This window comes from Copidosoma floridanum, unplaced genomic scaffold, assembly GCF_036245765.1.
Source record: "Copidosoma floridanum isolate Cflo_tuat_1 unplaced genomic scaffold, Cflo_Japanese_pri ptg000016l, whole genome shotgun sequence".
NCBI classification, from domain to species: Eukaryota; Metazoa; Arthropoda; class Insecta; order Hymenoptera; family Encyrtidae; genus Copidosoma; species Copidosoma floridanum.
The window spans coordinates 12,487,075-12,510,327 of NW_028321893.1; the positions used below are offsets into that span (position 1 = coordinate 12,487,075).

The following is a 23,253-nucleotide window of genomic DNA, read 5'->3' on the forward strand; positions in this document are numbered from 1 at the left end:
CAGTTGTGTCCCAAACCTATTTTTTTGTATATTCTGATTGTTATACCAAGCGACTGTAATAAGTTTCATCGTGTTCACAGAAAATGCCTTACTGACCATCTAAGTCTGATTTTTTTAATAAAAATTGGATTTTTTGGTGATGCCTGGACCTTCAGTGGTTACAGAAAAGTTAACAGCTGACCAGCTCATCGGTAAAGTCACTTCTAGCTTTCAAAAGTATGGTACTGTAAGTTTAATCATGGAGATCAACGAGAAAAGACTTGGTTACTTGGAGAAAAAGTAAGAACAAGTAGGTTAAAATTAAAAAACAAGATCATAGAGGTTAGCGATTTAGGATTTATTAGAACCCTGTAATGTGTCTACCTAAAATCTAAATACTCTGCATAAAAATGCACTATATAAACCGTTTCACGTCAAATATCCAAAGGTATTACTCAAGTAAAAACACATTTTTAAGTTTGCTATCATACTGTTATGTCCAATCTCCAAATCTCCCTAAAATTTCATTCACAACCCGTTTTTTTCTCCACAGCTTATGCTTCATTCCAAGGTACATGCCATCCAAGTATTTTCTAAAAATTTTTACTCCCTCCCTTTATCACTCATCCTAGTTGCAATTGAGGTACGTGCTATTCAACCTTTATGTTTCAGCCCTTTTGACATTTGACTTCAAGGTTTTTGTTTTTTCTTTTTACTATAAATAGATAAAGTACATACTTTAAGTAACAATCTAACTAGAATTTAAGTTTTTTTTATCTACACAATTATTATATGTAATTGTAATACTACCACGTGCCATTTTCTTTTCTGTAAGTTTTGAACGTGAAAAGAACAGCGGTGTCGTTCCAGAAAACATTCTCATTTCCTAAGCACTAATTAGTCATCATTATCATACTGTCTTAACTATTTCTATTGGTTTTTTTGTAACAATGAAAACACAGTGGTATTTTTTTTAACAAACAAATTTTTTCCTCAAACTCTCATCACATTTTGCAAATGAGTCGTTCTCCCACATTTTCCGGAGCGTGAACTTTTCTTTGATCACATAGGTCTCCGCCACTCAAAACGATATATAAGCTGGGCACCTGTCCGTAAAGAACTGTTGTACAGTTGATAAGCACTTACTAAGTAATCTCGTAGGCTGGATTCACCAGTGCTATGAGAGCCTTACACCTTCGTCAGCTGCCACAGCGTCAACCCCTTTTTTTCAATCATTTACAACCCGTTGCTTTGCTGTCAAGGACTTCTCCCACCCATCCACACACACACGCACACACACACACATACACACATACACACACTCATGTATTGGCGCTAGAACATACATAAAAGAGAGTAAGTGCAAAGATAAAAAAAATAAATAAAAAATTAAATCATAAGTAAAGAAATTTACTTCAACTTGTGGTCTGGAAAACGAACCAGGGCGGTATTTATAAATCATATCTTTTCTCCTCCGTTGATTGTTCTGGCTCCCCAGGACGATCTTCGCACCCACTCTTAAAACAGGTGGCCTTACGTTGTTTTCAGAGAGTCCGATTCTTTCCTTCGGGAAAGGATTAGACACCTACGTGAAAGGAACAGTACGCTAACAGCTGTCCCTACCTTATTCAAATCATCAGAACAGAAAGACATTCTCAGGTGGCCATTGGACGTTTATTTGTTAAGGCCAAAGTTCCAAAAAAAGAGTACCCCTGTCGCGCCCTGACGTAGCAATGCTATTTCAGTACAGTGGTTCCAAATACCCCTTTTTTTGTGTTTTCTTATTTTTTTTTAGATGCATTAATCAGTTTTCCAAAAAAATGTAAACATTACCTCCAAAAAATAAAAATTCAGAAAAAAAATAGAACATCTCAAAAACTTTATTTTTTTATTTTTCTAAATAGTGTAGTTTAAAAATAGGGGTTTTCTCATTACAAATAAGCTCATTTTGACCAAAAGTTTAAAGTGCAGTACGTGTATAGTTGTTAACAAAAATACTTTGTTATTGTTTCTCACCTGCTGTTAAAGCGATATATCAACGTGACTAGCACATTTTGTGATGGTAACGATGGTAATGACATGAATCGCAAACAGTATAACAGGTTATATTGATCTCTTTATTGATTATAATTGTCGTATTTTTTGGAATTTTCAACTAATTTTCAAATTCAAATGAAAGCTCAGTATCTATTAGTTTCAGAAAGGGCATACATACGTGGTGGATAAATAAAATAATTATTTAAAAAAAACACATATAACGCATGTGGAGGGAATAAAATAAAATTAGAATGCCGCGATATTTATGATACGACTGCAGTTGCAAAATTTTGAGAATTTAAGATCGAGTTTTTCGCTGGCAAATGAATTTGAGAAAAATTTCCAATGATTGAGCCTTTTTCCAGATTGTTAGTTTCGTGTTAATATTATTAGAAAATTTTGCTGTACTGAACAGGTGGCTTATACAGCTATAAGTATGAAAAAAGAGGATATATTTAATATTATACTATGAAATAGCTTTAGCTCCTAAAAAGTGTAGTTGTATGTTTGTGCCGTACCACGTATAATTTTTATTTCTGTTAATATCTTGAGGGACTTATTACGTTAATCGGGAAATGAGCACACACTGATTAATGTAAAAAATGTATTTAATAAGAGAAAAAACTTATACAAAAAGTACCAAGCCAGCCACTCTTACATGCCCACAACCGCATGCTTCGACGGACAGACGAGATCTGCCTTGCACCTGCGTTCAAGTGCCCAGCACCCGCATACGTCATACAATTGTAATTCTCCAGAGATGGCGCCCCTAGTCCATCTCTTGTAGGGGATTACTCCCACTCTCATACTAGTCGATCGGTGTAACAGCTTACGGAAGAATTAAGTCCTTGCTGAGCTTTAGACTGAGCCACACTTGTAATCTCTAATAAAGCATACACATACATCTACAAGTCTCTCTGCTCATTCCAGTACCTTTTCCTACAACGATATATATACAGTAGGGTTCTAGTCCCTACATTAGTGATTCCGACGTGATCAACCGACATCTTCTTGGAGTCTCGAAGCGAAGCAGCATTAGGAAAACACCAGCAAACGGGTGGTCCTAGCTGCCAGGTTCTTTGTCAAATCAAGGAACAAGGCGAAGCCAAGCACGTGGCAACGAAACGCTTTATTCTGGGCCCAGCGGTACATTTACTACCGTCGATTCGTTTCCAAGCAGCTATAAGCCGGTCCGCAATCCTCGCCGTGGCAACTAGCTACCCTCGACACTGCGTGAGTACCGAGCCACAAAATTTAGGGTTTATATTTTTTATAAAGGTGAGTAAAACAAACAGTACTGCCTCACTGCCCGTTGTTTTTGTGCCATGACCTGCACTGCTAACCATGATGTGTGTTGCTGTCTCGTGTGCGCCCACTTCGAGCCTGTACATCGGCCACATGCTCCAACTTCGTCATTCCCCAGGTGAGACTTTGCCAAGAGTGCAATTGCGCTGTGCTCGTCTTCGAGGTTTTTGTCTTCGCCCATCTGCTTATGTTACGCTGAGTCGTCGATACCTTGGCAGCCGTTTAGCCTTATTTTATATTTGGCCTCGTTCTGCGTGCTGAAGGGCTGGCCATTTTTGAAGCCACGTGCTGACTGCCACAACACCAGCCATTTTAGAAACCACGTGCTGTGCTGTAATATCGGCCATGTTGCTGCCGTGCCTTCCTCGCCGCCCTCGGATTTTTCAATCTTGACGAGCGTATTGCGTTACATATTTATTGTGTTAAGGTAAAGTAAAGCGTGTCTAATTAATTTATATAATTAAGTGGCTTCACAAAAATCTTAGGTTAATTATCAGATTTTTTATAATTATAAATTGTGTCTTGTCTTGAATTTTATTTACATTGTTCAGAGCGCTGTGTCATTTAAATGTAATTTGTTGACATCTCATAAGCAAAATTTTTTAATTTTTGTGCATAATTTTTAGCCAAAATAATGTGATAGCTTTATTTCTAGTTTGATTTTCGTTATATAAAAGACTTATGTCCGTACAACCCAAATACGATTGCTCTTATTGTTGTGGCTAAGCGTTGTAATTCCCTTTTGTCGTTTTGGTTATACGATTGAATATTGACTCGCGCGTGACCCAGTGGCAAGCTTATAATTCGAGCCTAATTATTTTAAGCACTGCTGCAAAAGCTCGATATTTTACCCCAAAATGGGAGGTGCCGTTCGCTTATTTGTTTTTACCTTTGATAATGTTAAATGAAAGTGAAAATGGCGTGCGCTTAATAATTGGTGTATTATTATTAAATTGACATCGTTCTTGTAACCGATATGTGTGCTGGATTTAAGCTCCATCTGACAATAAATGTCTTGTTAATATATTAAAACGCTTCTGATGGCATTTAAAAATGATTAGATGAGTTGTAGAAACTATTATTTATTTCATTAAAATGTATTCATCTGCGACATGTAACGTATTCACCCTCCTTTAAAAATTTTTTTGTACACGTTTAAAAATTGAAAACATTTTTGTACAAAATTTGTTGTAAGTCTTAACTGCGTTAAAACTTGAGGGAAGTACTGTAGGGGATTACCCCCACTCTCATACTAGCCAAGTGGTGCAACCGCTTACTGATGACTTCAGTCATTGCTGAGCTCTAGACTGAGCCACACTTGCAATCTCAAATAAAGCACACACACACGTACAAGTCTCTCTGCTCATTCCAGTACCTTCTCCCACGACGATGTATATGCAGTAGGGCTCTAGTTCCTACACTCTCACAAATATACTTGTATGTATACGTTGGTATAAATGAACAATATACTCACTATTTTCTAAGGATGATTATTGCAATTTTGCACAAAAAGACAAATTTTCTACCCGACAAATTAGTTTCTGCTTGTATGTGCGGCGAAAAGTGGCAGTTTTACTTTGCACCTAATGTAAGAAAACAAGATTTTTAGTGAACAATTTTTATTTGAGTGACAACAGTAGTAGAATTGTCTCAGTTATTAAATTCTACATGTTTTTAGGGCTGGAAAATGAACCGAGAAAACAGGTTTTAAATAGATTATTTTGACTTAGCTTAATCGAAATTTATTCCTTGTTAAAAAAATATAAAAACAAATCAAAATTGGGCTTATTAACATCACGCAACTGTGACGACCGTTTTTTGTTATATTCGATGCAAACTATTTATAAATGTGTACCGTATTTACATTGTGTATATTACGAGAATATAAGACTTGAAGTAATTAGTCAGAAAAATTTATTTTACGACACAAAGTTACATTTAAAACAATGCAATGATTTTATCGAGACTAGAATAAGCAGACAACCAAGCGATAAATTATATCTAATATATTAAATAATACTTAAGACTTAAACTATCCTTTATATTATCCTTATGTAGACTACCCTAACATATGTAGTTAGAGAGCATTTATCAAACTATTCTGTATGAAAAAAAAGAATTGTGACATCAAATTTAAATGATAGTTTTAAACAGATCGTAGCACCATACTTTGAGGAATTTCATATAGTTATGAATTTGTTGATCATTTAGGTGAAAAATTAGTGGAATTCAAAAAAATGCTTTTTTTTAAAAGCAGCAATAAACATTTTTTAGTAACTTTATTTGTAACAGGTTGGCTAAGACCTATGCTTTTGTTGTGCAGAATTCCACTTATTCATTTCATTAGAATAGTGATCACCTTCAATTTTTCAAGTTGTTGCATATTACGTGAAAAACGATTTGCTGAGTCGCTCAAGTACTGTTATCATCTCGTACAGGTTTAATTACGATATCATGGCAGTGAGTGTATGAGTACCAAAAAATTATAATAAACTGTCTCAAGACAAAATTTATAATAGAAAAGATGAATTAGTTGTTAAATGACGCTTTTCAGCACTTTACAAATTAAAGCAATTGTAAAAATATTATTCCTGATAAAAAAAAAATTCTAGAGTAAAAGCCTATTATATTGAGAGAAGGCATGTATGGATGATGTTAAGAGTGCTTGTATAAAAAGTTCTGCCGTCTATTCGCTTCAAGTGCAATTCCGAAATCGTGCCCCCACTGGAGTCTTTGAGAACGATTGGTTATCATTAGAAAAGGTAATTATTGTGAAATCGAGCATCCGGCTCCACTTACCAGGTGGCCAACCCTTAAATGCCGCTTTTCTACAAGTATGTGGAAATCAATTCATAGTACTGTCATTTTCTAATCACGACCAATCGTTCTCAAAGTCTCCAGTGGGGGCGCGATTTCAGAATTGCGCTCAAAGCGAATACATATGCGCCTTTTGATACGATAATAAAAATGTACCAATATATGCTTGTATACCTGTTGGACGTATTTACTTTCTAACTTATCTACAAGCATCAGACTCATACACCTACTAAAAAAAACTTCTCTGTTTTCTGAGTATGACAATTTTACAAGAAATCATTACGAAGCTCAGTCAAGTTAAGGCGTAGAATCTCATTAACTGTGAGGAAAAATAATAAATAATAAAAGTCCGCTCGTCAGAAAAATTGTAAGAAGTCTAAAAATTCAACTGAGAAAATGAAAGTTAAAAAAATATAAAAAAAGATTTGTGTAACCTAGGTGATACATAGTTTAACTACTATAATGATGTAATTATACAATAGTAATAATTGTTATTGCAGTAATCATAAGGATTCTTAATATTATTATCATACGTGATATACTTACAGACTTTCAAAGTATTAAAAACTGAAACTTTCTTTATAAGAATGGAATTAATTTCTTCAACAACATTTATAGAAAGTACTTCACAAAATTTTGATAAGTACATAAAAATTTTTTTAAATAATAGCAACATAACTGTATATTAATAATTTCTTATAATACATTATATAGTGTACATCTAAGAGATTTAGTATGAACTAATCAGAAGCTAAGCTAAACAGCATGTGTGATGCTTAGCTTTGTTTTTTTTCTATGGCTTCAAAAAAACTGGAAATCTGAAAATCGTTGTACTGACTTCGAAAGATCTATTCTTTTTATGTACACTACCGAGAAAAAAAAAAATTAGGACTTACTTATTAAGATTATCCACTAAATTTTAAAAGTATCATATCAAGCTAAGAAGTGTGTTTATTTTATTCTTGTGCAATGCGCTTGATGGGTTGACATGATAAATCTCGTGTGTATAAGTAAGCACTTGGAAGTGTGTATGATAACTTACGCATTTATTTTTATTTCTAAATTTAGAAATCTAATCTTACGCATTGTTAGTTATCTCACTCTATAGACGTTAAAATAAAGAGAAACACTGATATTCGTATTGTATAGTTAATTTGATAGAGCTGCTGATACGCTCTTAAAAAATCCTTACTGACTCGTTATACTCCTCTCCTTCTGTCACAAAACATAGAATTTGTTTAGTTTGTCTAATAATTTAACATAACATTATTTGGGTTTAATCCTTTACATGAAGCACCTGACACCATTTTTAGTGCCATTACAGTTTATTGTGTCTTTTACTGTTTTATTTTCATAATATGTTATGAATATGTATTTTCCTACGTCACTCATAAGGCAAATAAATAGACGTTGTACTAATGAGTCATGAAAATTTTTTATCTAAGCTGTAATTTCATTAGTTTCTTTTTTGAATTTAGTTTGTAATTTCATCAGTACAAAGTTAAGGTGCATTGACTTTACTTGCATATATTAAACACATATCATAGTCAAATTGGTATTAAACGCATGCAATTACATAATATATTATAACTACATGCATACTAGTAGGGATCCGCCCCTTGCGCGCTTAACTTGTCAACCCTCACAATAATTTGTCATTTCATGCTTTTCTGAATGATAAAAAATTATTTTATGTATAAAATGTATTTGTGCAATACTAGAAAGCTCTAGCTTAGAAAATATGCAAAAATTATAAACTGCCCGATCGGAAAGTTTAAGAGGGTGTTAGGAAGGGCCTACCTTGGGGGCCATCTCACCCTACCTTCGGCTAACCTTGGCATAAACGGGACTTTAACATTAGACATTTTTGCGGCATTAGGCCGGCCCTAGCTTGGTTGCTCAGTTGACCTACAAATGTGGCTAACTTAAGTAATGGATCACGTGTTGAACAAAATAAATACAATGTGATTTAAATAATCTAAAATACTGTTAGAGTTTTTTTTTAGTTGAAGTACTATGACATAACAGACTTTCGTAATAAATAACAGACTCGTATGTAATACAATTCTAGATTTAGATTATTTTCATTGCATAACTTCTTACTTTTTAACTGCTCTTAAATTATTTAGTTTTCGGCTTTTTTAAAAAACAATATTTTTTCACTCTTTGGTTTGTTAAGGAGGTTGACTGCATTTGAAGAAGGGTGCAAAAGAGAGAGGTCTGACTGTACCTTTTTTAGTTTTGAAATGCACATGTCCCGTGCGCATGCGCATGTCCCGTAATTTAATATTGAGTTGTGTTTACACTCCAGATTATTTTTTAATAACTATTTTGACCAGGACCTAATTGATGTGATTATTTTATATAATAAAGATGCAGATGTTAGTTTATTGTTGACTACAGTTTTGTCCTAATCTGACTGTTGATTGTATTAAAATTTGTTATTATAAGAGTCGCTTTTGACGATCTCCCATAAAAACGCATGAAAAATTCATAAAATTTGTTTCATTAATTTCTCGTTTCATTAGCACCCAAAGTTGTCGAAACTTTGCATAAATTTTTTTTGTAAATTATTGAAGTTCTGCACGAATTCTAGTAAAATAATGACTGTCAATTACTTAAGGTAGTCAACCTCTTTAAGTATAAGGAGGGTTTTAGTTTCACACTAATTTTTAAAAATTTATTACCACAATTACCTTTACACGTTTTTATAAATACACTGCTCCGAAAAATTTGTTCGCATTTTCATAAAGTCAGAGAAGGTTAGATAGAAGATAGAAACCTTGGACCAAGGCAGTGCCACGCTTGTGCCGCGTAAATGTCACAGGTAGGCCCTACCTTGGTTGCCAACCTTGGGCCTACCGAACTAACGGGGTATCCCAGTTGTCTTTTCGATCGAGTGTTTGTATGTGTCTTTTACTTTTTTATTTTACCTAGATCCTGATATATCTTCCGTGATAGTACGAGCAGCATTCTTTAATTCTACACATGTGCAAATATAGTGATATAATGATAAACAATAAATTGCTTTTTGACTTTTTCCAGTATTTAATAACATGCCCCGTTTAAAAAACTCTCCCCCACTATAAAATTTCTGTTCGATAAAGATAAAAAAAAACAGATTTTTAATTAACCTACTTCTTTAGGCTTTAGGCTTTATGTACATGTTTTTAACTTTTCAACCTACAAAAGACAAATTTATTTAAATTTTATCATGATTTGCTTCTTATATGAATAATTAAAAAACTTCCTTGTGAAGATGCATTTATCTAACAGCACAATGAGAAGAGCCGTTTGGAAGAAAGATGTATTGTAACAAAAGAAACCGAAAACTATTATATTATTGGCGTCAAATCATATTATTTCTTACGTAAAATGTATTTTATTAACTGTTTACTGACGTACATCGCAAAAGCATGCTTGCGTGCAGCCGATAAAATAGAATTCTTGAAGATTTTACTTCTCTAGTGTAGACATGTAATCAACGTGTAAATGCAGACAACTCCATTTATTTCATTTCCTTTCTGCAGCGGTAGAGCAAAACAACACATTAAACGTTTAATACCCATGTTTTAACTGGCGTTAATAATGAATTGTTTTGTGTGTATATCTGATGATAGTAGACTATTGCAGTTTGATCAAGATTCATTCGAGAAATATTTTTAAATCAAAATTTTGCAGACAAAGAAAGTATAATTAAAGTGGATAAATCTTCTAGTAAAGAAAATACTACATATTACAGTAAATGTAAAAAAAGTTTTATTCACATCCAAAAGGCTGATAGAGAATAGTGCAAAAAACTTTCAGAAGCTCAGGTAAGTAATGCTACCATATAATCAAGACATTTGTGAGAGTAATATTAATACACATAATTTCTGTTCTGTATCCGCGTTTCAGTACACGTTTATCTTACTTCTCAAATTAACAGGTTATAAATGCTGAGCAAGCTCAATGTTCAGCAATAATTTTTCAAAAATTTTTTTTCCGTAGCCTACAAATACGAAATTTTTTTTGAGATATTAGTGACAAGTGATAATGCTAAGAGTCTTACTGAAGAGCCCACTATAGCCTTTTCTAAGGAGTCGAAAAATCAAATATGTGACCGAGAAGATGAGATGATTTAACAGTCCGTACTTAATGACGTAGAACCTACATCGTTTGTTGCATACAGCAGTGATGAATTAAGAGCTGAATTGGTTTACAAAATTCAAGACTGTAGATTAAAAAAAATAAATATTTTGCAACTCTTACAAGACATTGTTTGGCATCCTACAAGATTCAGTCGTAAGTATTGATTTACAGAGTATTGTAAAAAAATTTTCAAGGTTCCAAAGTTGAAAGACTGACTTGATGAATAAATTCCAAGACTGCACTGCCTATGCATATCAGCGTACCTACACTTATGACACGATAACTAAGTCAAATAAATCTGAATCTAGTAGTTGGCATTAAATCAGGGCCATTTACTGTTAATCTTTTAATGTGTTAGTAACATTTGGTAATGATGGAATATTACAAAATCAAAATGTATTTTTTTCTCAATGATTTGTATGACCATTTTACATTCTCACTACTAGAAATCAAGGATTGTTGTACAAAGGATTCTGCACTGTACCAACCAAAAAATCTGCAAGAAAAGTTGTTGAAGAACTTCGGTAATGAAATTAAAATTCTCTGTAGCCTAAAATATAACAACAACAAAATAGTGTACAAAAGTTGATTTAATTTAGGACTACTGTTGACGTCTCTGATTGGTCAAAACGCCAGCAAAATAATGTACTAAAACTTGGTCTATAATTTAAGGCTTCATATTCATAATATTTAGGTAAAACAGAGACAAAAAAAGTATAACTGTCGAATCTATATTAAAACGTGATTTTCAAGCGCTAGAGCTGCTGTTTGATTTCATTTGCAATCTTGTCGAGGGTCCTAACAATAGGCGAAGAAATTCGATCGACGATTTCATTAAAATTAAATCGATTTGCAATGATATTATTTCTGTAACTACAATAGGTAGAATCAAGCCAGCACAGCATCAATTGTTAGGACTCACTTAGAAGTCACTCACAAGTAGATGTCGGATCATCAACATCTTTAATCGATTAGGTCACTCAATCAGTTATACAGTTGCTGTAGAGTTTGAAACTGAAATGACCCATTTCGCTAAACGGAGTAATCGACTTCTGTCACCCAGAGTAGTATACGTCGTGATCTACTTACTTACGTGGCCAGTGATAATTACGATTTCTTCATTGAAACTCTGTCAGGCAAAGAAACTCTGCACGATACCGTGTTCGTAGCGTACCAATACTTTTCTACCACTACAACTTATCGATCTTTAATGAGTACTTTTTCATTACAATTGGAGCATTCGAAGAAACCTTGCTGTAGTTATACAGCTTTCAATGATATCGGTTAAATAGTTGATAAAAGTTGTGGTAGACCAGTCATCTTCGAAAATAAAGTCACAATGATATATAAACTTCATTTTTTTGCTTTTTATTGTATTCCAACTGCTAAAATATCACCTATGTTTGAAAATATAGCTTCTTATTTTAACCAAAGTGGTTCTATTTGATTATTTCAAGATAGACTTCATAACACTCAACCACATTCGATTGACGTATATTGTGCGCAAAGTTTTTGTATTAATGACCTAAAACAGGGTTGTACGATTAATGAACTACAAAATCCTACACCTTTTTAAAAGTCTCTTGTTATTGTATAAGATTTTTTAAATAGTAGCAGTCTTGTGTTATTAACACTCTAGCAACTTTGTAGGCCATAAAGTGATAATGTAAATTGTTGTAAGAGCTTCATTTTTTCTTCGTCATTAATATCATATAACTTTTCTTCCCACTCTGTATAATCTGTTTTCCTAAAGTTTTGCTCTTTTGTAAAAACTGCTAGTGTAGTCTGATCCTTTGTATGCATGTAAGCCTGAAATTGTTTTGCACAAGTTGATACCATAAATGTCGGCCAATTTGTTTGTGTAAAACCAGAAAAAACTTTGATCTGAACGTATGTCTGTATCCGCTGCTTTCATCATCACGTTAGAATACTCTATGATTTTGCTTAAGTAAAAAATCATTCTAGTATCTGCTTCTTCGTGGTCACATATTTATTTCAATTTACCTGTTTTTACGATTTTACCGTTGTATAAAGGCATACGAGTAACAGCGTTCATTAGCAGTCAATTAGAGTTTTTGACTTATTTATTATGAAAAATCCATTACTTAGTTCATACAACAACCTAATAAATAATTCACAGTCACTACATATTATACTACGATAGTTGTCTGCATAAATAATCTCTTCTGTTCTTCCACTCTTTCCGCCTTTCTCGCGTGGAGGATGTTGATAACATGTCTACACTAGATGAGTAAAATCCTTGAGAATTCTATTTTATCGGCTACACATGACAGTTTTGTTCAGCATGCTTTTGTATTGTACGTCGGTAAATAGTTAATAGAATACGTTTTCCAAAGAACTTATACGATTTGGCCACAACGATATTATTGTTCTCGGTTTCTTTTGTGAGTATACATCTCTCTTTCAATCGACCCCAGTAATAGTAATGCTCAGAAAAATTTGTGATCAGCTCTGAATTTAGAATATTGCTCAATGAAACGTAACAATCACATTCTATCTTTTTCTCCTTTGCCTTTACTATTTGTAATATCGAAAAGCCGATTCTTGTTCGAATTAGAAGTGTAACTGTATTATTCCAAAATTTATTTAATGAAATTCAACATGTGCTGGCTTACCAGTCAACCGCTGAAGAATTGAGTCACGTCCGCTCTAGTGTTAGACTAAGCTCTTGGCGTGGCGAAATCAGTCGATTAAATTTGATGACCAGGCTAGCATACGTGCAAGTATCTATACTAGTAGCCAAGAATTAGACTTGGAGTATCTGGTCATACTTGCTCTTGTGGCAGGCTGATTCCGTGAACTGAAGTAACCGGTCATATGTAATTATCTATCACAGAGACTTCGTACCAGGAGGAACCAGTTGCGTTATTATTTTACTAATCATAAATAATTAAAGATACCAGTAAGTACCCCGGGTCGTGTGGAGGTGGCGCTTGCGTTATTGTTTCATTCATTATAATTAATCAAAGCGACTAGTAAGCGCCCTGGGTTGTGTGGGGATAGGCGGTTGCGTTATTATTTTATATATTATAAACAATCGAAGGGATCAATAAGCGCCAGGGGTTATGTGGGGATAGGCGTTTGCGGTATTATTTTATTAATCATAAATAATTAAAGGAGCCAGTAAGCGCCCTGGTTTGTAGGAGGTATTTATTCTTATTACTGGTCTAGGAACTTAATCCGACTAATCTACTCCATGTATTTCGTATTTAAAATAAAAGTCAGTAGAAAAATTCCAAAATGTAAGTATCAAAATAGATAAGTTTTACAAGCTAACTTTGCCTTATCCCTCGTTACAATGCCAAAATCGCCACGTTGCATGTCAAACTGTAAACCAAATGTTCAAATAAACTTATGGTATAGTTTTATTCGTATTAATTGTGATGGCTAAGCTACTAGTTTCAATTAAAATTTTAACAAAATTTAAATACATGTCTAACTTGTGTATCATTTAATGTGAATTTAAATGCAATGGCAAAGTGAATAGCTCATTTTGTTGCGTTTTATTTTCACAAAAATTAACCCTTTTCCCGCCATAGTGGGCCTTTTCTCACTTTTCCTATCGTATACCTAAACTATTAAGCGAAAGTTCGTCTTAAGTATAAAAAACTACTAGTTACGCTGGCTTTAATGATACAGCATCTTAATTATGTCATCTACTTTTTTTTTTTTTTTTTTTTTCGCCAGGGCCACCCACTTACCACCTATGTGTGGGGATGTATTGCCGCACCCCTTTCCAATTCTTTTACTGATGTTGTACCTAATCCATAAGCACATTACGAGTATCTCCGGTGAAACACCTTGCCAGTTAAGCTGACACTCTCTGCACCGATGGTGCATCGGGCCCACTCGCCACTGTGTAGTCTTTTCTCGAAGAGGACTTCATGTTTCAGGACGTCCACTCTTCGCTGGTTAAGCCGACACTCTCTGCCGAAGCATTGTATCCAGGATAATTAGCGTCTCCGGAGAAGCCCCATGTTTCAGGGACCACTCCTCACTGGTAAGGCCGGCGATCCCTGTCTGGCGCATCGGATCCGCTAATCTCTACCTATAGCCCTAACATTGTTTCGCATTCACCCAGACCCGAAGACCTGTGGGACAAGGGAAAAACCCTGGAATTACCCTGAAGAAAAATTCCACGGAAAAACCCTCCCCAAAACAGCCGGGGTTACATAGGAACTTTTTCCGATGAAAACAGTTTTTGAAAATATCTGCATTTACGAGGAATTGAACCCACGATCTCTAGAACAGCAAAGTATCAGTAACAAGCACGCTCACCACTGAGCCAAGGCTGCTCTTTTATGTCATGTACATTTAATCTTTCACAATTCCACTACCAAAGACTGTTATTTTATCAATAAATAATTCATGGAAATATCTATTTAAAAAACTTATGTAGAAAAATGTACATATTTCTGAAAATATTTCTTTCCCAAGTCCTTTCTATCTAAATTTAGTTTTTAACTCAATTAAAGTTTCATTTTTCAACTGACTATTTTCAAGTAACAAATTTGATATTTATTTTAGTAATCGTTAACCCACACAGTCGCCTACAGATATTCTTCTATTTGTTGTAGATGTCTATTTGTACTTTTGATTTTTGAGCCAATTTATATTTTTTCCAGCATAGTTTTTCTATTTGCTCTTTTAGCAGCTTGTGCAAAAAATCATACAGACTCAGATAATCCTTTCTAATGACGGGCTAGAACTAATTATGCCAGCCTTTTGATAAGTTGTTCGTACATGCGCAGCCTAATTTAACAACTGTTTATCGGTTCCATGAATTTGCAGGGCATCTTGGTGCTTGTCTCTCAAAATGTAGAGCATTATCAGCCTGACTTCGTGAAACCAGTATTTGAATATCTTTTTTTTCAAATTAGTCATCAATTACTCCCAACTCTGTTAGTAAACTCTTCTGTAATTCTTCAAAGTCAATATTTTGCGTTGTTTTAGGACGAATGCCAACGCACATACTATGAGTATCTTTGTTCTCGTTATATGTAGTTTGTAAGCCTCTAGTTACAGTGTGGTGGCACACGCTTTGACAGAGATGGAAAAATTCGTCTGTGAAAATCACAAAATTTTTATTTTGAAAAAAAAAAACAGTACTTTAGATAAAACACTTTTTGGAAAAAAACATTTTTTGGTTAAAATTTGCGTGGTAAAAAAAGGTTGGGAAAAATGATTGCAACTATATTTATGGAGAAACACCCATAAATTTAAACTAGTTTCCTTAACGACCCAATGTGAATTAAATGTTAGACTTGCAAGCATAATTGCTATGAGCCCATTTTTTTATGTCAAATATTAAATAGTTTTCTTACAGTTACTTTTAGAAGTTGCTCTATTCATAACTATTTTTGAAGACATGGCAGCATCCTTAATCATACCTTTAACTTTAATACTGCACTTTTTTAATTTATTAGTAAATTTTTTTAAATTAAAGCATGATTGGTCGTTCTGTTAATTTAAAAATTTCCATCTCGCAAAGAAACAATATTTCTAGTATTTTATTTCTACTTTCAAAATCTCAACGCCTTGAATGGCATTTCATAAATTTTTTAAAGCATATAACTCTTACATTTTTTTTAGTGCTCTTAAAAAGCACATTTATTTTCTTCAGTCAGGAAAGTAAATGGTTTTTTAAAGGTGACTATAACTGTATCAACCATTGTGGTTTACTGAGCTATTTTTCTTACAGCTGATCTTTTGCTACATCTATTATCAAAAGAATATCCTTCCATTAGTAAAATGGCAAATCAACGTTGACTTTATATATAATACATTCAAAAAAATGAAGCTAAAAATGCTTGTAATAGATGCGTAAAAAAACTTAAACAGATGTATATACGTATATCACGTAGCTGTAGTGGCCTAATATGTGTAGCAAAGTAAAACTATCTGAATGTCTTTGTTTATTTTTAAACCTTTTCTGCTCTTGTGATCTGAAAATGCGAGGGTCACGAAATGAGTAGAAATGTTTCTAATGCTTGAAAATTTAAATGAAAATTTATAGTTTTCTTGCTGGATTATTGTGCTTCAGTTCCGAGCTTATCATTATAAGCATGGTAATAACAGGATAACATGAGATTGAAACAAGACTTGACTTTTAATGACAAAGAAATTGTATACAACAAAATAAGTGTAACGAAGATATTTGACCAAGAGTTCGCTACGAAGAAACATGACTTCTTTCAGAATAAAAAGTAAAAGGACTAAGCTTGAAACGACGAAAAAGTGAGTCGTTGGATCAGGCCTTGAAGAATAAAGCAAACCAAGTTAACTTTCTGAAGTTAATAAAATTGTCTTGACTCGAAGAGGGCTTTCGCTAACTTACAGACGATAATTCAGCAGCGGTGAGGAGGCTGTCCTGACCATAACGTAATGCGTTGTAAGCTTAAAAAGAGAGTTTTGTCGCGACTTTAAAAACCAGGAGTGGCTACGCGGGATGGTCCTTTAACTTCAAAGGTCCACGAGTAAGAAGAAGGAACCGAAACAAATATGCAAGCTTGCCAGCAATGAGACTCAGCGCTTGAAGCCGAAAAGCTAGAGAGTGAGCACCCACACTGGCTGGAATAAGTAAATTTCGAATTATCCGAGTCAACTGTCGGATGTACGTGCCCCCACTACATCAGGTTCCTATCTCCCTGCACCAACGTTAAAGGGCGCGTTACACCGATCACGACAGCCTTCTCTCACAATATTCACTCTTAAGTGAACACTGTACTTCACCTGAATTTTTTTATTTTTGTTTTCTTTAATAAATTGCGCCCCCTTTCGTGCTCATGTATTAAAGATAAGAAAAAAACGAAGGAATCAAAGGAATAGAATGGAACTCGTTTTTTTCTCGACCACCGGCTGAACTCACCAGTGTGGTGTGCTAGTGTACTTACACCCATACTTATTTAAAATTTCAATTTTCGCGTATGTGTGTATACGCTTATTGAGAGCGAGAGAGAGAGAGAGACGAAGGCCTCGTGGCACCGCAACGCCGGAAGGTCTCTCTCAAAAGGGCCCCCTCCCTTAATTGTCGCCGCGTTGTCTAGTCTCTCTAGACAAATCGCGAGCGAGTCAGTTGCAATCGAAGAGCGTTAGAACAAGCGTGACTTAAGTACTCGTCTGCTTCGATCGGCATGTTTTTGGTCTTTCTCGCACTGACCAAGTGACGCACGCTGGCCAAGGAGAGCCTTCCTCTCTCTCCTTCGTCTGAGCACAGTCCATAATTTCAATTGATTTAATTATTAGTGTCATTTTTCCGGTCTTCTTTCCTGATTCGCCTTCATCTTCACATTTGCTGTAAAGAAAAAATACAAGTTGTTTCCTATCATCGAAGAGTTCGTGTTAAGCGTTTTATTTTTTCCCTACTCTCTACAGGCATTTGTCAACGATAACGGGTACGTTTCCCCCCCGCGACCTTGATAACGGTCCATCGCGACCTAGAGGCTCAAAACGAAACATAAATTACAATGAGATAAAATTCAGATAGTTTTATTCTACTAATTGTATTATCATCAGGACAACGTCAAAATTAATGTATTAATTTATGAATTCTAATACAAGCTCTCTGGAGATTATGTATGTATTATTTTCCTGTAACTCCTCCCAACATACTGTATCAATCTTTCAGAAGAGCAAGTATTAGTCATGTTCGTCTATGGCTTATATTACTAGCATGCCAAACTTCTGAGTTCAGCTAGTTTTCGAGAACGGGACGAGTTTAATTCCTTTTTTTCCTAATTTTCCAATACATGTTTACTGTAAGGTGTAAGACAAATGCGTGCACAATGAGTTATAGAAAAAAAAAAAAATAAGAATAATAAAATAAATAAGAAAATGTAAAAAACTTATATTATAATTAGGTGACATTTCTATATTTTTACTCTACCACTTATGTCATTTTACGAATTATCATTACGAAAACGCTAAAATTATTACATTAATTTACAGTGTCTGACACACAAAGATCGAATTGTATAATAGGATGTACGTGCTCATTAAGGTTGTGCTCTGTTAGTTGATTCAGATTTTTAATCCCGTTTTGGTAGTTACTTCTAAGGCAGTTCGCTTTACTTTATTTGATAATATTTAGAAAGGGACGTTAGTCGTTTTTGATTGTTTAAGTAATATACGTGTATTTTGTAAAAATTATTTCCTGCCCCATATGTTGACAACAAATTAACACATGATAAGTTTTTAACATGACAGAAGAAGATGTTCTCATAAAAAATCATACATTGCATAAAATATTCTGAGAACAGGATTTACCGTTTTTATAAAATTTTGTTTATGCATAGAGTGTCAAGTCGCAAAGATTTAAAATAAATTTTAATCAAAGACCTCTTTTTACAAAGTGAGAAATATCACCCAAGCTTGTTGGTTCAAAGAGGAAGGGTAATGAGACTAAATAGTACTGACATTATTTGAAAGTTAATGTTGCAAACTAAGCTTTTAATAAAAGCTGATAAGGTGGATAATTTTCTGTGTACGCTAATAATGGCTAAGGTCTGTTTAATAAGAAGTATGCAATTCTACTCACTTCAAATACTGTATTTTTATAGTGGGCGTCAAAAATAACGTTCCATATTCTAATTATGTATTGTTCTATCACATAAAAATTTTTGTATTTATTTTATATTTTTCTTATCATTACAATAATATTTTATTAAATTATCTAGGTATCAGTTGTATGCAGAGTGATTGTAGCAATCTGACCCCAGAGGATTTTGTATTAGCTTTACTAGTTAAACCAGTCATGAGAGAACGCTATCAACAGTTCGTTTTTCGAGATTATGTAAAATCACATCCTCAACTTCGATTTTGTCCCGGAGCAAACTGTCAGATAGTAATACGTTCAAAAGAGTTAAGTGCAAAACGTGTGAAATGTAATATGTGCAAATCAGTATTTTGTTTTCGGTGTGGTATGGATTATCACGCTCCTACAGATTGTATCACAATTAAAAAGTGGTTAACTAAATGTGCTGATGATTCTGAAACAGCTAATTATATAAGCGCACATACTAAAGATGTAAGACTTTATCTGTGTTATACTATATATGGTATATATATACCATGAAAGGTAATTACAAGTCATTTTTTTGCAGTGTTCTAAATGTCACATTTGTATAGAGAAAAATGGAGGTTGTAACCATATGCAATGCTACAACTGTAAGCATGATTTTTGTTGGATGTGTCTTGGAGATTGGAAAACACATGGAAGTGAGTATTATGAATGCTCACGGTACAAAGAAAATCCTAATATTGCCCACGAAAGCATTCATGCCCAAGCCCGAGAGGCTTTAAAAAAATACTTACACTACTATGAGAGAGTACGTATTAATCCTATTTCTATTCATGCAAGTAACATCAAAAACTTATTTATATAATAAATATTCACTTAAGTCATTGAATTTATAAGTCTTAACTATAAAACGTGCCTCATAGGTATTTATGAGTAGGTATGATAGGCAAAGATAGTCTCTTTTAAATTGTAGTGAATTTATTTATTCATGAACGTAAGACCATACAACTTTTCAAACTGTTGACATTCTGAAACAGTGTTGAAAATTAAAGTTAAAAACAGGGGTCAAACTGTAATCAATGTAACAGTTTACTAGGAGACAATAGTTGTGATTTCGAGCTTAAGGAAGGTTGAGCTTAGTGCTGAAAATATGGAGTTGTAAAATACAGTTAGTTTTTAAATGAAAGATTTTACAAGTATATTTTTGAAAAAAAATCTTTTTAACATTGATAATGTTTGTCCTGTGATTGCTGAAGATACTAACAAAGATAAAAATTATATGCAATATAGTATGTAAATAACACTTTCTGGTAAATACTTTTTATTTGTGAGAAAACTACTGAATAATTTCAGGTTATATTTTAAGATTAACGAGGTTTACACACTGTTGTACGTTTTCAGGTTAATATTACTCATGAACAAAGAATTGCAACTGATAATTATTAAAATAATTGCTATAGTTCTAGTAACCTTTGGACATCCTAACAAATTTTTCAAATAACAGTTTTTTGAAATGTAGGTTATGTTACAACAACAACAAAATTATAGGAAAATTTTGAAAATCTGTACTCTGCTTCGTTCTACAACAATGAAAAAAAAAACAGTTTCAAGCAATTAAAAAAAAAAGGGAAAAGTGCGTTTTGAAGTTTTGATATGTACTTTTTAACTGATGTTGACCTTTAATCCTACTCGAAAGAAATTTAACGAAAAAAAAACCTCACACCATACTTATAAATCATTTTAAAATATTTTAATTATAACAACACGGAAAAAACGTTATGTATTAAGAATGCTGTTTTTAGACTATATAGGTACCGACTTTAGATTGGTTATTTTTATCAAGTAAAATACAGAATTCTAGCATATAATCTTACGCAAGATGTAGTATCATTATTTATTTTTAATTGGATACAAAAATTGCTAAGAAATTTACAACAAACATGGAAAATAATGGTTTTTTAATTATTAGGTTCAATTATGACAAATAAACAATTGTCAAAAATATGTTGAAATTGTATTTCTTTACGTTATTCATGTTAAAAAATTGAATTTTTACACACATCTGGAAAAAAACAGTCAAAACAGCATTCGAAAATTAAGTTGTTTTTTAAAGTTTATGTTTACCTCAGACTTATGTCAAAATAACTTCTCTTAAAATTTACTGTTTCAAGTTTACTGATAAGTTTTTTCCAAAAAAAAGAGCATTGAAAAATAAATAGAACAAAAAATAGTGACTTTTGGTCCATATGACCGAAAAAAAGTTTTTTTTTATTCTAAATAACTATTTTCTGATTTTTTTAAAAATCCAATACATACTTCTGTTACAAAAAATAACAAAAAAAAGAAAGGCATTTCACCATTGAAATTCAAAGATAAGAAAACTATTAAGAATGAAACTTAGAATAAAAGGTTGGAAAACATGGTTATAACAGTTAACTAGGGTGTAATAGCTGTAATTTTGAGTTCAACGAGAGTGGAGTTTAGCGCTGAAAATTTAAAGTTATAAAATGCAGTGAGATTACAAATAAAGAATTTCACTACTTGATTGGTGTGTACGTAGGCGTATCTGTCCCAATTATGGACCCTTTAAGAAAAATTTCGAGCTCAACCTTATTTTGTGTCTAACGGTCAATAGAACTACACCTTGTTCAATAACGTATAAGTCGTTTGATTCTTTCTTAACAACATCAAATTTTTTTTTTATCAAAAAGTTTTGTTATTTTTATTTTAATGATGAAACAAGAAAAAATTTTTGTCCGTATTACGGACCCCCTCGATGGACTTTTAACCTATCGTGGACCCCCCTATTACGGACCCTGCTCATATTGTGGACCCCCCCAATTATGGACCCTATCCATAATGTAAAAAAATATTTGTATGTAATTAAATAAACATTTGAGATTTATTTATAAGTACTTCTCACACTTTTAACAAAATATATAACTAGGCACTTTTTGAGATAAGTTTTTAGGAACAAATTTTTATATAAAACTAATTTTGTGATGATTACTATTACTTTTTTTTATTATACTAATCTTAAATTTTTTATGACTTTGTTATGGTTGTTTAGTCTTCTTGGTGCGTTTTTTAAGAGACATTTTTTGTTGTTCTTTCTTTACTTTTAGAATGAAAACAACAGCTCGAAGTTATGAAGTTGAAGGTTATGTGTGCACTCAATACTGGCGAAATAAAGGGTCCATAATAGAGACAGAGCTGATAATCATGGCTGTATTGTGGACCCTCTAATAATGTATATAAATATACTTTTTAGGAGTATAATTTGTTTTTATTATTTTTCTGAAACTCTTATTGATATATTAAACAATTTTTTGAGTTCAAGTAATACTCCTAATTTTTTATACAGCATTTCAAAAATATGAGTATCTTACGGTTTTCAACAAGGCATGATGAAGAAAATAGTCAAAAGCGTTGTGTAACTTTTTAATATATTATTTCAATGATATAACATTATCTAAATGCTATTATTTGTCATTATTATGGTGGATTAGAGAGAAAATAACAACTTAAAAAATAATTCATTGTGCTATTGAAACACTCGTTTAACTTATCATCAATAATGTGATAATGGGTTCACGATAGGGACAGGGTCTATAATTGGGACAGATACCCTAGTTACATTCTTTGAGACGAACATCTTGAGAAAAATGTTTACAAAAAGGGAAAAGTACAGCGAATGGTAAGATTTTCGCTCTGATAATTCACGGTGCTGTACTGTATCCGTTTATTAAGATACAATTGTGGGACAACATTATTTGAAAATATTTTAACAAAAAAACAGACATTGCAAGGTTAATTCTACAGAACAATATTGAACTCTTATTTTTTAATTTATGTATTTTAAAACAATATTCTAAGTTTCTTATAGGTAAGTCCGCGTTAAACAAGTGGAGCTGAAAAAAATTTTTGGTTTAAATGTATAGAAATCATTAAGGTTTGCTTAGAAGCTGACTAACCAAGAATTTTCGATTTCTCGACGCATAAGCAGTTTCAGATTTTTTGAGGTAATTTTCTTTCGTAGTGTAAAAAATTGTTAGAACCAAGTCCAAGAGCACATACACATATAAATAAGAACCACGAATTGTACGCGCAGTACCAAGCGATATAGTCAATTAAGCCCTAGCTTTTTTCGTAAGTAGTTGCTCTCTAGTCGTTCAGATCATGATGCATAATAGACAATAACACTACCTTTTACAATTTCCAACATGGTAGGGAAGCACTGTTCCTTCTTTTTTTCGATTTTTTACACACTGCTTTGGTGTTCCGTGAAAATTAACTTGAAATAAGGTCTACTTATGATGGTTCTATATGCAAGCAATCACGGATAATAAAAGTATCAATTTAGTGGTAAATAAACAGTGTGTAATCAAGTAACCAATAATTCAGTGGTGAAAACTAAGTATAAACGGTAAACTGTGTAAATGGCC

The 23,253-nt window shown here is 33.1% G+C and overlaps 1 protein-coding gene across 1 annotated transcript in view; it reads left to right on the forward strand.

Annotated features, from left to right (window-relative positions):
• ari-2 (E3 ubiquitin-protein ligase ari-2) overlaps positions 1–23,253 on the forward strand; it is a 338,226-nt gene that overhangs the window by 148,330 nt on the left and 166,643 nt on the right. Inside the window, exons 2-3 of the mRNA XM_089592306.1 lie at positions 18,966–19,315; positions 19,392–19,616. Of these exons, the coding sequence (XP_089448432.1) occupies positions 18,966–19,315; positions 19,392–19,616 (575 nt within the window). The remainder of the gene's footprint in view (positions 1–18,965; positions 19,316–19,391; positions 19,617–23,253) is intronic.